The sequence below is a fragment of the Plecotus auritus genome (genome assembly GCF_963455305.1).
Source record: "Plecotus auritus genome assembly, chromosome: 9".
NCBI lineage: Eukaryota > Metazoa > Chordata > Mammalia > Chiroptera > Vespertilionidae > Plecotus > Plecotus auritus.
Window position 1 is genome coordinate 135,628,615 of NC_137783.1, and position 12,283 is coordinate 135,640,897.

A 12,283-nucleotide genomic window follows, 5' to 3' on the forward strand; every position below is an offset into this window, starting at 1 on the left:
GCCTAGCACGGTCTATCAGAGGCAGCACCAGCTCTAAGTCCCTTCAGCCTCCTCTTGCCTTCTTCCTTTTCTACTTGTTCAGAATGCTCTATTTTTATTTATTTACTATTGAGCCCGTGCACGAAATTCGTGCACATTAAAATGGGATTAATTAGAGGAAATAATTTAATATTGCTATTTGCCATTTATAATAGAAGTGTCAAAGATGAAAGAAAATTAGTAAAGTGTATATGAAAACGTTCCTCCTGTCAGAGTCTGGCACTCACCACGGGACCCAGAGTCAAGTCCCCACCCACCCACATGCACCTCAAAATCGCATGAGACCCAGACCCGGCTGGCCCACCCTCATTGGGCTAGATCCAGACCCGGCCAGTCCCACCCTTGTCAAGCCCTGCCAGGCAGGGGGCGTAGCCTCAGGTCCCTTGGCCCGGTGCCAGGACGGGGGGCGTGGCCTGAGGTCCTCCAGCCCAGACTGGAGCAGGGGACATGCCTTGAGGTGCTCCATCAAGCCCCACCAGGTGGGGGACATGGCCTGAGGTCCCCTGTCAAGCCCACCAGGCGGGGGAGGGGGGGCGCAGCCTCAGATCCCCCATCAAGCCCCACCAGCAGGGGGTTGCAGCCTCAGGTCCCCCATCAAGCCCCGCTAGGTGGGGGTGCGGCCTGAGTTCCCCTGACCCAGCACTAGGGGTGCACCTTGAGGTCCCCATCAAGCCCCATTGGGTGGGGGGCATGGCCTGAGGTCCCCTGTCAAGTCCAGCCAGGCAGGGGGGCACAGCCTCAGGTCCCCTGGCCCAGTACTGGGGCGGGGGGTGCAGCCTGAGGCCCCCTGTCAAGCCCTGCCGGGCAGGGGGTGCAGTCTGAGGTCCCCCAGCCTGGCGCTGGGGCGGGGGAAGCAGCCTGAGGTCCTCTAGCCCAGGACAGGAAGCATACCTTGAGGTCCCCTGTCAAGCCCAGCCAGGCAGGGGGCACAGCCTCAGGTCCCTTGGCCCAGTGCTGGGGCTGGGGGGGTGTGGTCTGAGGTCCCCGGCCTGGTGTCAGGGTGGGGGGCACAGCCTGAAGTCCCCTGTCAAGCTCCACCTGGTGGGGGGGCGTGGCCTCAGGTCCCCTGGCCTGGTACTGGGGTGGGGGGCGTGGCCTGAGGTCCTCTGTCAAGCCCCACAGGGTGGGGAGGGGGTAGCCTCAGGTCCCTGCTGATTGCTTGTTAAGGCTCCTTGAGGGACTTGGCCTCAGCTATGGGTGCAGCCATCTTTGTGATGGAGTGATGGTCAATTAGCATATTCCCTCTTTATTAGATAGGATTTTTAGACAGAGAGGAAGGGGGAGGGGGAAGAAAGAGAGAGGAAGAGAGAAACATAAATTTGTTGTTTCACCCATTTATGCATTCACTGATTGATTATTGCATGTGCCCTGACAGGATCAAACCTGCAACCCTGGCACATCAGGATGATGCTCTAACCAAGTGAGCCACCTGGACAGGGCAGGAGTGCTCTATTTGTTAGTAGTTACCTATATTTAGTATCACGAAAGTCTTATGTTAATCATCATCTTTAATTTCTTCCTCAATATAAGAACTTGAAAATCAGTGTTCTAATCACAACTTACCAATATTTTAATTCCCCTCCCACAAATTACACACTGCCTTTTCCAGTTAATGCTTACTTACTTTTACCAACATTATCAGTACCTTTGTTCAGCGTTCCTTCTTGCATCTGACTTCCCATTTGAGATCATTTTCCTCTGCCTTAAGAACATCCTGTAGAATGACCCATTCTGAGTGTCAAACTTTGCTTTTACCTGAAAATGTCTTCAGTTAGCTCTCTTTCTTAAAAAAAAAAAAAAAAAGTTTTACTAAGTGTGAATTTCCATAATAGTTCTTTTGTTCTTAACAGGATAAAAGGTAAGAATTTTTTAAGAACAGTATTCCACTGTTCTCTGTCTTTCATTGTTGATGCTAAGAAGTCACCCTGTCTGGGCTGCTTTCCATAAGCTGCATTTCACCTTGATGTTTCTAGTATGAATCATCTTTAATCTCGATTGGACTTCATTGGGATTCCTAAATCTGAGGTTTTTCGTTGTCTTTCATCAAATCTGAAAATTTATCAGCCACTAACTCTTTGGATATTGCTCTTTCTTTCTGTTGTCTCCTCCAGGAGCTCCAGATAATGTATATTAGATCTTCTCTGTTGCATTCTATTGTCCACAACTCAACTTCTTTGCCATTTTCCATTCTTCCTTCTCTTTCTCCTCATTCTCTGGACTGTATTCTGGATTTCTTGAGAACTATCTTTTAATTCACTAGTACCCCTTCAATTTCAAATTTGTATTTTTCATTTCTAATTCAAAAAAGCTTTTTTCAAAATCAGCTGGGGTTTTTGTAGGGGTTGTTTTTGTCATCTTATTTTCAAACTTGTTTTAGTTCATGAGCCAAAATGTTATCTCATAGTTTGTGTGACAATGCCAACATCTGAAATATCTAAGGATCAGCATATCTTTCTGTCTCCCTTTTCCCTCATGATGCTTTCTTTCTTTGTGCATCTTATAATTTTTGAAGCCTTAGAGGGTAACATTTGCTTCTGGAAATAACCTGGTGGCCTGACAGAGTACCACTGTAATTCCCCAGGTAAGATATTCTGGATCACACAAGTAGTGTAAATTTGGGAAAACCCTCAGAGGGCCCATCTTGTGGTTGTGAATTCTCAGGGAAGATACTGTATTGTTTTTCCCTCCATCTATCACCAAGGTTGAGACAAGTATGTTCCTTGCTGCTCCCTTCTACAGTTTATTTCTTGTTCACCTTAATACTGAGGGTATACCAGTTTTACCTCGAGTCACCTGCCAGATTCCTCTTTTCCTGTTTCCTATATCCTGTCACTAGAGTGAACGTTTAAAGCAGCCGTGGGCAAACTACGGCCCGCGGGCTGGATCCGGCTGTTCTATCCGGTTCTCTTGCTCTCCCCTCCGCTCCTTTACTTTGAATTTATATTAGTTCACACAAACACTCCATCCATGCTTTTGTTCCGGCCCTCCGGTCCAGTTTAAGAACCCATTGTGGCCCTCGAGTCAAAAAGTTTGCCCACCCCTGGTTTAAAGTCTGCTGAGTTTGATAAAAGTTGAGCAAAGGCTAACTTTAGCTGCTGCTTACTTCCTAGGAGTCCAGTTTTCACTTCATTTTGAAGATCTGTGAATTCCTAACTTTTATGTTTACTCAGCAATGTGTACATAAGTTTCTTTGATAAATACATTTTACCTCCAGGAGCTCTTGTTTCTGCTGAAAGGACTTTTCACAATGCCAAAAACAGAAGCCTGAATGAGTTCCAACTACACACACTACACTTGATTCTGATAACAGAGTGGATTGTAAAAAGGCCCAGAGTCCAAAGTTTGCAAAAGGCGAAGAGAGGACTAAAGTGAAGACCAGAGAAAACTAAGTGTCTGCCATGTCACCACTTCTTTTCTTTTCCTCAGGCACAAATGACTTAAGGCATTCAGACTCTTTGTCCATTAGCACGAGAGATATCTGGAGAGAGGCAGCAATATAGTAATCCCTTCTGTATTCTCAAAGTGGAAGAACCTGCCCTTTTCAACAATAGACTTGAATATGAGCGAAGTATAGCACTTTTCCTGAACTAAAAAGAAACCAAAAGCTAGCTGCCATGTACATATGATAATATTTATGGCTCCTACTACTAACAGGTATAAAGCTCTTGATTCAGTCCATTTGTGGATAGCTGGTCCTGATCACTTCATACAATATAAAAGGAGAAACACATGTCAGGAGGTTGTGGATGAGAAAGGGGTTCTACAGAAAACAACCTCAGAGGGTGTTCTGATCATAATTTCCTAACTGGGGAGGTCATGGTGGGTAGTCATGCCCATAGTAAAGGATTTATCTTTGCCTTAAGCAAGCCCTGTCCATTGTTCTTGTGTATCTAGGTTAACACACCTTTGAAATGCTGGAGGAATCCTTTTCAGACCCTGGGAGGTACAACCACCCTCCAGGGAGCACATTAATGGAATCCCCCACCTTGCTTTCTCCCACCTTCATTTATTCTTCCTTAGGTTCCCTCCTTAATTCCAAATGCATGAAGAAACTGCAAACTGTCACTCTAGGAAGTATTTTTCTCATTCTATTGAGATCTTGCTTCCAGGTGTATCCTGTTTGCCTCAAATAAATTTTTATAAAAACTTTCTCAGGCTTGGACATTTTCATGTCAACAGTATAATAATGTGGACAAACTAAAATAATTCTTTCACCAATGCTTTCCCTACCTCACTTCCTCCAGCCTTTCTCTCTACCCATGCCTGCCCCTAAATTCTGGGTGGATTTGCCAAAGAACTAATACTTTAAGGGAGACAACAAGAAAGTCAAGAGGTCATAAGATTATATGAAAAAGAAATTAGCTCCTACACCATCTTTTCTTACTTTTTTGTACTTTATTTCTTGAGGTAGGTTGTCCCTCGGGAGTGACTTTAAGTTCCCAACTTCATCGGCTCCCTAGTTCAGGTGCCCTTTGTAGCCAGAAGTGACACTTTAGTCCAAGTCAGCAACTCCAGGGGAGTCTCAAAGGGCCCCATATCAAAGACAAGCTTCACCTCTTAGCAGCCTGGGCATTACCTACATGATAATAGTTTGCAAGGTAAAAAGTTTCTCCAACCCACAAGATACACATCAGCCTATCACTATTATCTCAAATTCTACAGTAAGCAATTCATTCCTGTGAGACAGACATTCTTCCCTCTAGAATTCTCCCTTACTTGGTCATCACTGCACACCACTACCAATGGAGTTGGAGCCAGTCATGCTGGATTCCAGTTAGAGGCTGGAACCTTAAGCAAGTCACCAGATCAGTGTCTCAAGTTGCAACTAACCACACACATTAGAATAAACCAGGTGACTTACAAGATTTTAGAATCCTGCCCTAGCTGGTTTGGCTCAGTGGATACAGCATCAATTCCAGTCAAGGGATGGACCTCGGTTGCAGGAGGCAATCAATCAATGTGTTTCTCTAACATCGATGTTTCTGTCTTTCCCTCAGTGATAATTAAAAAAAAAAAAAAAATTATTTTTTGCCGAAACCGGTTTGGTTCAGTGAATAGAGCGTCAGCCTGCGGACTGAGAGGTCCCGGGTTCGATTCCGGTCGGGGGCATGTACCTTGGTTGCGGGCACATCCCCAGTGGGAGGTGTGCAGGAGGCAGTTGATCGATGTCTCTCTCTCATCGATGTTTCTAACTCTCTCTCTCCCTTCCTCTCTGAAAAAATCAATAAAATATATTTTTTTAAAAAATTTATTTTAGAATCCTGAGTCCCACTGATTGAGTCAAATTTTTGAAAATAGAACATAGAAATCCTGGTAATTCTTGTGTACTTCTCAAATCAGGCTGTATCTCGTAGGTCTATAACTATGCCTATAACAAAATGAACCTTTATTACCTTATACTTCAGATATAAAAAGACAAAATAAGGAAGACTGGTCCTTGCTCTTCCTGGGTGAAATGTTTCCAGTTTGTAACGAAGTGCATTAGTTCAGCAAGAAAGAACAAGTAGACACATAAGGTCATAGTTTTGGGCTGTCAGAAAGTATGTCACAGCAAAACTCATTACAGTTCGTTTTATAAACATCCTATCTAATAAAAGAGTAATATGCAAATTGACCATCACTCTGTCACAAAGATGGCTGCACCCACAGCTGAGGCGAAGTTCCCATAAGGAGCCTTAACGAGCACTCAGCAGGGACCTGAGGCTACGCCCTCCCCCGCCCCCATGGGGCTTGACAGGGGACCTCAGGCCGTGTCCCCTACCCTGGCGTCAGGCTGGGGACCTCAGGCCGCACCCCCCGCCCCAGTGCCAGGCCAGGGGACCTGAGGCCACGCCCCACACCTGGCAGGACTTGACAGGGAACCTCAAGGTGTGCTTCCTGTCCTGGTGCTGGGCTAGGGGACCTCAGGCTGCTACCCCCCGCCCCAGCGCCAGGCCAGGGGACCTCAGGCTGCACCCCCTACCAGGTGGGGCTTGACAGGGAACCTCAGGCTGCGCCCCCAACAGGTGGGGCTTGACAGGGAACCTCAGGCTGTGCCCCCCACCCAGCAGGGCTTGACGGGGGACCTCAAGGTGCACCCCCAGTGATGGGTTGGGGAACTCAGGCCACACCCCTGCCCAGCGGGGCTTGACAGGGGACCTGAGGCTGTGCCCCGCTGCCTGGCTGGGCTTGACGGGAACTCAAGCCGCACCCCCACCTAGGGGGCTTGATGGGGGGCCTGAGGCTGTGCCCCTTCCCGGTGCTGGGCCAGGGGACCTGAGGCTGCACCTCCCCACCTGGTGGAGCTTGACGGGGGATCTCAAGCCATGTCCCCCACCTGGCGGGGCTTGATGGAGGATCTCAAGGCATGCCCCCGCCCTGGTCTGGGGTGGGGGGCCTCAGGCCATGCCCCTCCATCTTGGCACCAAGCCAGGGGACCTGAGGCTACGCCCCCTGCCCGGCAGGGCTTGACAAGGGTGGGACTGGCTGGGTCTGGATCTAGCCCAATGTGGGGGGGGGGGGGGGGGAAGGGGCCAGACAGGTCTGGGTCTCATGCAATTTTGAGGTGCATGTCGGTGGGTGGGGACTTGACTCTAGGTCCCATGGTGCGCCCCAGACTCTTGACAGGAGGAAGGTTTTCATATACATTTTACTAATTTTCTTTCATCTCTGACACTTCTATTATAGAGAAAGGGCAAATAGCAATATTATTTCAATATATTTTATTGATTTTTTTACAGAGAGGAAGGGAGATAGTTAGAAACATCGATGAGATGTTAGTCTAAAGCTGACTAACATTTCATGCTTTTGGAAACATCAACTGCCTCCTGCACACCTCCCACTGGGGATGTGCCCGCAACCAAGGTACATGCTCCCGACCAGAATCGAACCCGGGACCTCTCAGTCCGCAGGCTGACGCTCTATCCACTGAGCCATACCGGTTTCGGCAGAAAATATTATTTCCTCCAATTAATCCCCTTTTAATGTGCACGAATTTCGTGCACCGGGTCACTAGTGTTCACCGTAAAATAAAAGCCTCAAGACAAAAGAGTGGTTGAGCATAACCTATAACCTCTTCCAGAAAAACTGGGCATCTTCTATATGCTAGGCATTGTTGTGGATGTTTGTCTCTAAAATCTAACATCCACAACAATGCCTAGCATATAGAAGATGCTCAGTAAATATTTGTTGAATAAAACGAACCAACCCAGGGAGAGGGGAGAAGAGTAAGGTTTGTATATAGCTCAATGCCAGTGGGTAATAAAAAAAATATGACAGAAATAAAGTCTACTCTATTCACCAGCAACTAGGCATTTATATAGGTTAAAACAAACAAACAATAAACCACTATCTTAGGTATGGCTACCAAACCTTTTTGGAAAGCAAACTCTTAATAGCTTTTTGGTTCTGTGCTTCATCCTTCTAACCTAAAACTAAACTATTAAACTTTAAATGGTATGTTATAATGCTTACATTTCCTAGCCCATCATACCCAAGACCTATTCAACAAAATTGAGACATGACCATCATCAGAAGCAGCTATATATTTTTTTAATCTAAAGATTGGGCATACAGAAACATTTTACATAAATTCTCGTCTTTTTATTATAAAACAGGAAAATGGGCCCCAGAAAAAAATGTCTTTCCACACGTCTTAATCCCTGATCACTACAGTAAAGACAATCCCTGGTAATCCAACAAGTATTTGCTACCCAGCCACATATTTGGTAGGACACAAAGGAAACCAACCACAGGCCTGTCCCTTATCTTCTTACTGAAGGGTTACAGATAGCCAGAAAAGCAACAGTATGGCCGTTTTTATTATTTCTAAACATAAGCCTTTTAATCCTATATTTTAATCATTATTAGGTTAGTAGAGTTGAGTAGCTTCTAATCTTCTACCCATAAATGTTACGTTTGAGAGGGCCTTGTATTGCAATGGGCTTTATTAAATGTTGGTTTTGTCAATGTTGCAAAAAAAAAAAAAAAAAAAATCCCAGTGACTAAGGAAGTCATTAACTCTATACTTCACTTTCCTATCTCTAAGGTAGCAATAAGCTTCCCAGGCTCAACTTAGTCACATTTAATTTTTAAGAATCTTCAGAGGGAAAATGTTTCATATACAATTAAAAAGAATGTTGCTTGATAAAGTTGTGATTGAGCTCAAAACAAATCCATCCTGGTACAACCCCCTTCTTGGTGCTCTGGAGAGAAAAAGCACACACACCAATACATAAGAAAGTAACCAAGATGAAAAGGAGCTTGAAGTGAAGAAATGACACAGACTCCCCCACATACACACTTTAAAAACTTTATTTATATAAAAAACTCATTTGTTTTTAAAAGCATTAACAAGAAAAAGAAAAACAGAAAAGGTATGGAGCAGAAGACATGCCCCTTAGTAGTGTTCGGTGGGAAGGTGCAATTTTTGGTTCTCTGGAATTGAATGTTTAGTGTTTCTATAAACGGAAAAAAAAAAAGAAGAAGAAGACAGTTAAAGGTCCCCAAAAGCCCATGGCTGTTCTATTACCCACACCCCACCAATAAAAAGAGCACCAGCAAAAGAGCAGAGAGGACAAAAGAAACCAAGAGTGGGCCAGGTCAAAGAACGGGGGCAGTTACCCCTGTGCAGTATGCTCTTAGGGTCAAAGAAGGAAAAGACTCCTTTTGCCAGAAAAGGAGTGGGAAGAAATGGGAAGACAGAAAAGGGGAAATAAGGATTTTAATGCATAGAGGAAGGGGAAGAGGCCAGTGGGTTGTGCACTTTTCTCCTACCCCATAGCCTCCATATATAAGGGAAGGGGAGAGAGAAGGATGAAGATTTCCAGTTTGCACTGAACAGAGCTTTTAGATTAAGGGGAGGAGTCAAAGGCAAGTAAGGAAAAGGATTTAAAAAAAAAAAAATCAACCAGCATAGCAGCTGATTCCTCTAGCCCAAACAGCTAATATACACTAAACTGAAAGGAGGAGGTATCTTGGGGCGGAGGGCAGGCATGAATTCCCTGCAACCCCTTCAGAGATGATGGTATACTCTGGACAACTAAGGAATAAGAGTCATACTACTCACTCCTTCCACCAACCTCATTTTGTTATCATTAGAACAGGATTTTTGCAAAATCCCAACTATATACTGTTGAGCGAAAAGCTTGCTATGGCTGAAATTAGAGGCTACACCAATTCCCACTGGAGAATCTGAGGGTCTCTAGGTCACCTCTCCTCTTCTTTCTATTTAGGGCCAATAGTGGATAAGAATCAACAAAATGTAATTTGCAAAATCATGAGAAAAGAAACTGCAGAGGCAAAGAAAGGCACATGGAAGGGAAGGAGGAGGTGCATCCCAGGCCAAAGGCACAAAGAAGAGGCAAAGCCAGGGTCCACCCCCACCTTTTAGGGTAAAGGGGGCAGAAGTATGTACATCAAGTCCTTTAGTCAACTAACCAATCCAGGGAGTAGGCAGGAAGGACAGGGCTATATGGGTGGGAAAAGGAGAATAGGGCAGGGGGAAGCCAGCTTTGAAGCCTCCTGCCAGTTTCAGACTGATTCATGTACATTCCTACTAGCTGCTCCTAGAGGTTCCTTCTCCTCTCCAGAATACACCTTTCTGCTCCTTCTCACCCAGAAAGTCTTCCTGGACACATTCTCCTCTTTCTACAGCCTCTTGCAAATGGCAAAGCCAAGTTAGCAGACATTATCATAGAATGCGAGAGGAGGGTTAGGATGGCCTCGGTAAGGGGCAGCAGCAGCACCCCACGGTTGGCACAAGGCTTCGAGAAGAGATGGAGTCTGTAAGTCGTTGATGGTCCCTGCACTGGAGATGAGGAGAGCCAGGTTTCTTAATCTCAGTTCTAGGAGACCTTCACTTACGCAAGGGCCCTTGCCAGATGATATGTGCCAATGTTGCCAGCCTTCTTTGCTTCAAAAATAGTCATTAGGAAAAGGAAGAGATCACACTTCCCATCAAAAAAAAAACAAAAGCAAAAACAAAAAGTCCCTTCCCCACCAGGAAAAAAAAAATCTCTATTAAGAATCATCGGTTTATCAGATTGCTGTATAATGCATATATAGCATGTGACTTCCAATTCTTCCCACGGCTTCCAATGAAGACTCCCACTCTCTCTCCCTCCACAGAGGCCAAGAGTTCCAGAGAGAGCTGGCAGAAAGAGCTAATCTGCAGCAGTTTCTCAAGATATGCATACAACTGAGTCAGGGTTCTTGAGAGCAACTGGAGAGGATCTGGGGTGGGAGGAGGAACGATTAAGCTTCATTGGAAGAAGGAGTCGATGGAAAGAAGGCAGCCACTTAGGGCTATTAGGGCAGGCAGCCTGGCGGTTGGCACAATAGTCCAGCGAAGAAAGGGGAAAATCATCAGTCCATTTCACCACCAAAAAATAAAAGTACATATATTATATGCCCAGATGTAGCGGAGATCGTGATGCTAAATCTTCTGCTGTAAGGAAAAAAGAGAAGGAAATGTTAATAGGGTTGGGAGTAAGAACCAGAAGTCAGTTGAACAAATCTGGAAGGAGGAAAGCAGCACATAATGGAGAATCAGATCATCAATAGCCTGCCCCAGCCTCTTGGGCAATAATCACAGAAAAGCACCCCAAGCACCATGTGGTTGAGACTAGTGTCTCTGGCCTGATCAGATCAGCATGATTGGCAAACCGCTGGCACACGGGGCCTCCTGTCTCAGCGATGATCTTGGGGGCGGCTAGAGGACATACCATGGGGGGCAAAGACACTTGGTCCCCCTCCTCATCCAAAACCAACACATCCAATTCTTCCTCCAGAGATTCCTGTCCCTCGTCCTGCTGTGAACACATGCAATTTGTTAGTATGGGAATAAGGAAATAGAAAGTGTGTGAGTATGTGCTAGATCTAGGGAAAATGCCCAAATCTGTAAACTCAAGCAAAACAGGGTAATAGTAAGGGCAAGATTTCAAGAAAACACAGGTAGGGACAGAAAGAGAGTAATGTATATGAATAGATCAGTTAGTGTTGGTCATGTCAGTAACACATTTATAGTCTTCCTGCCCCCATCTCGATCGAACATCACAGCATAAAGGCCCAAGAAATCCCAACAGGAGTCAAAACTCCTACTTTTCCCAAAAGCCCCTACCAGAAGAGGATGTAATCTTTCACTAGGTATTTTTTCCTACTTCACAAACATGCAGGCTTCAAAACAGAATCAGCTGCAGAAGGACAACAGTACATAAAAAATTTACCATCAGGGGTGTTCCCTTCAATGGCTCCATTTCGCCTAGATCCCCGGATCGATCCAGTGTTCTATTGTGGTCCCCTCTCTCATTCATTGTGGAATAGTTGTTATCTAAAGAAAGAAGCACACAGAAACATGATATCCCTCTCTAGTGTATACTATATATTAAGCAGATTAAGTGTGAATTAGATGCCTCTGTTAGGAACTGAACTTTGCCAAATGCTCCAGAAAAGCATTAAGGTCTGGTGGCCCCTGACCTAAAAGAACTTGAATCTAATTGGGAAGACAATATATATGAAATATGCAGAGTATGAAATACAGGGTAGGCAAAAGTAGGTTTAGTTGTTGGTATGGAAAATATGCAGTAATTAATAAATAATAATACAAGAATAAACTCTGGGTTTTATGTACTCACAAATGTAAACCTACCTTTGCCCCGTCCTGTGTGCTAATAAAGCTAAACAGACAAAGAGGTCTGTCTATGAGGAACGAGAGTGAGGTGTGCTGCCACAGTTAGTAAGGGCCTAACAAAGCAGACAGGACTTCAGTTAAGTTTTTGGGGATGAGAGAATTTAGAAAGGCAAATGGGAAGGACATTCCAGTAAGAGGTATTACATGAGCAAAATCAAGGAAGTATAGAGTGAAGAAATAGAAGAGCAAGTCAGACCAGGTGGGCTGAAACAGAGCACATGGAGAGAAGGAGCCCAGCATCAGACCATGAAAAGCTGTAACAGTTTAGGTTCTATAGGAATGGGGGATATATATGATGATTTTTTTTTTTTTAACTTCGAGCAAGTGGGAATGTGGAAGTAGATGGACCAAGTTTCATTAAATTTCCAAATGGCAATGTCCAGTCAATGCTCTTCCAGAATGGTAATAGTGAGGGTGCTAGAAAACACTGCAGAGTCAGACAGTTCTCCTCATCACAACGAAATAATACTCCATATCCATAGGCAGGAATTAATCACCCACCTAATGATCTTGAGTTTGACCCCATATTGCTCATCTGAATTTCTTCCCGATCAGGTTTCTTATCTATATGAAGAC

At 45.0% G+C, this 12,283-nt stretch overlaps 1 protein-coding gene across 3 annotated transcripts in view; it reads right to left on the reverse strand.

Annotated features, from left to right (window-relative positions):
* Positions 1 to 8,313: 8,313 nt before the first annotated feature.
* The window catches only part of CTNND1 (catenin delta 1), a 48,117-nt gene continuing 44,147 nt past the window's right edge, over positions 8,314 to 12,283 (reverse strand). For all 3 annotated transcript variants that reach the window (XM_080688182.1, XM_080688181.1, XM_080688183.1), the window contains 3 exons: positions 12,209 to 12,271; positions 11,244 to 11,347; positions 8,314 to 10,465 (listed from right to left, as the gene is read on the reverse strand). In XM_080688182.1, the coding sequence (XP_080544308.1) occupies positions 10,454 to 10,465; positions 11,244 to 11,347; positions 12,209 to 12,271 (179 nt within the window). In that variant the 3' untranslated portion in view covers positions 8,314 to 10,453. The remainder of the gene's footprint in view (positions 10,466 to 11,243; positions 11,348 to 12,208; positions 12,272 to 12,283) is intronic.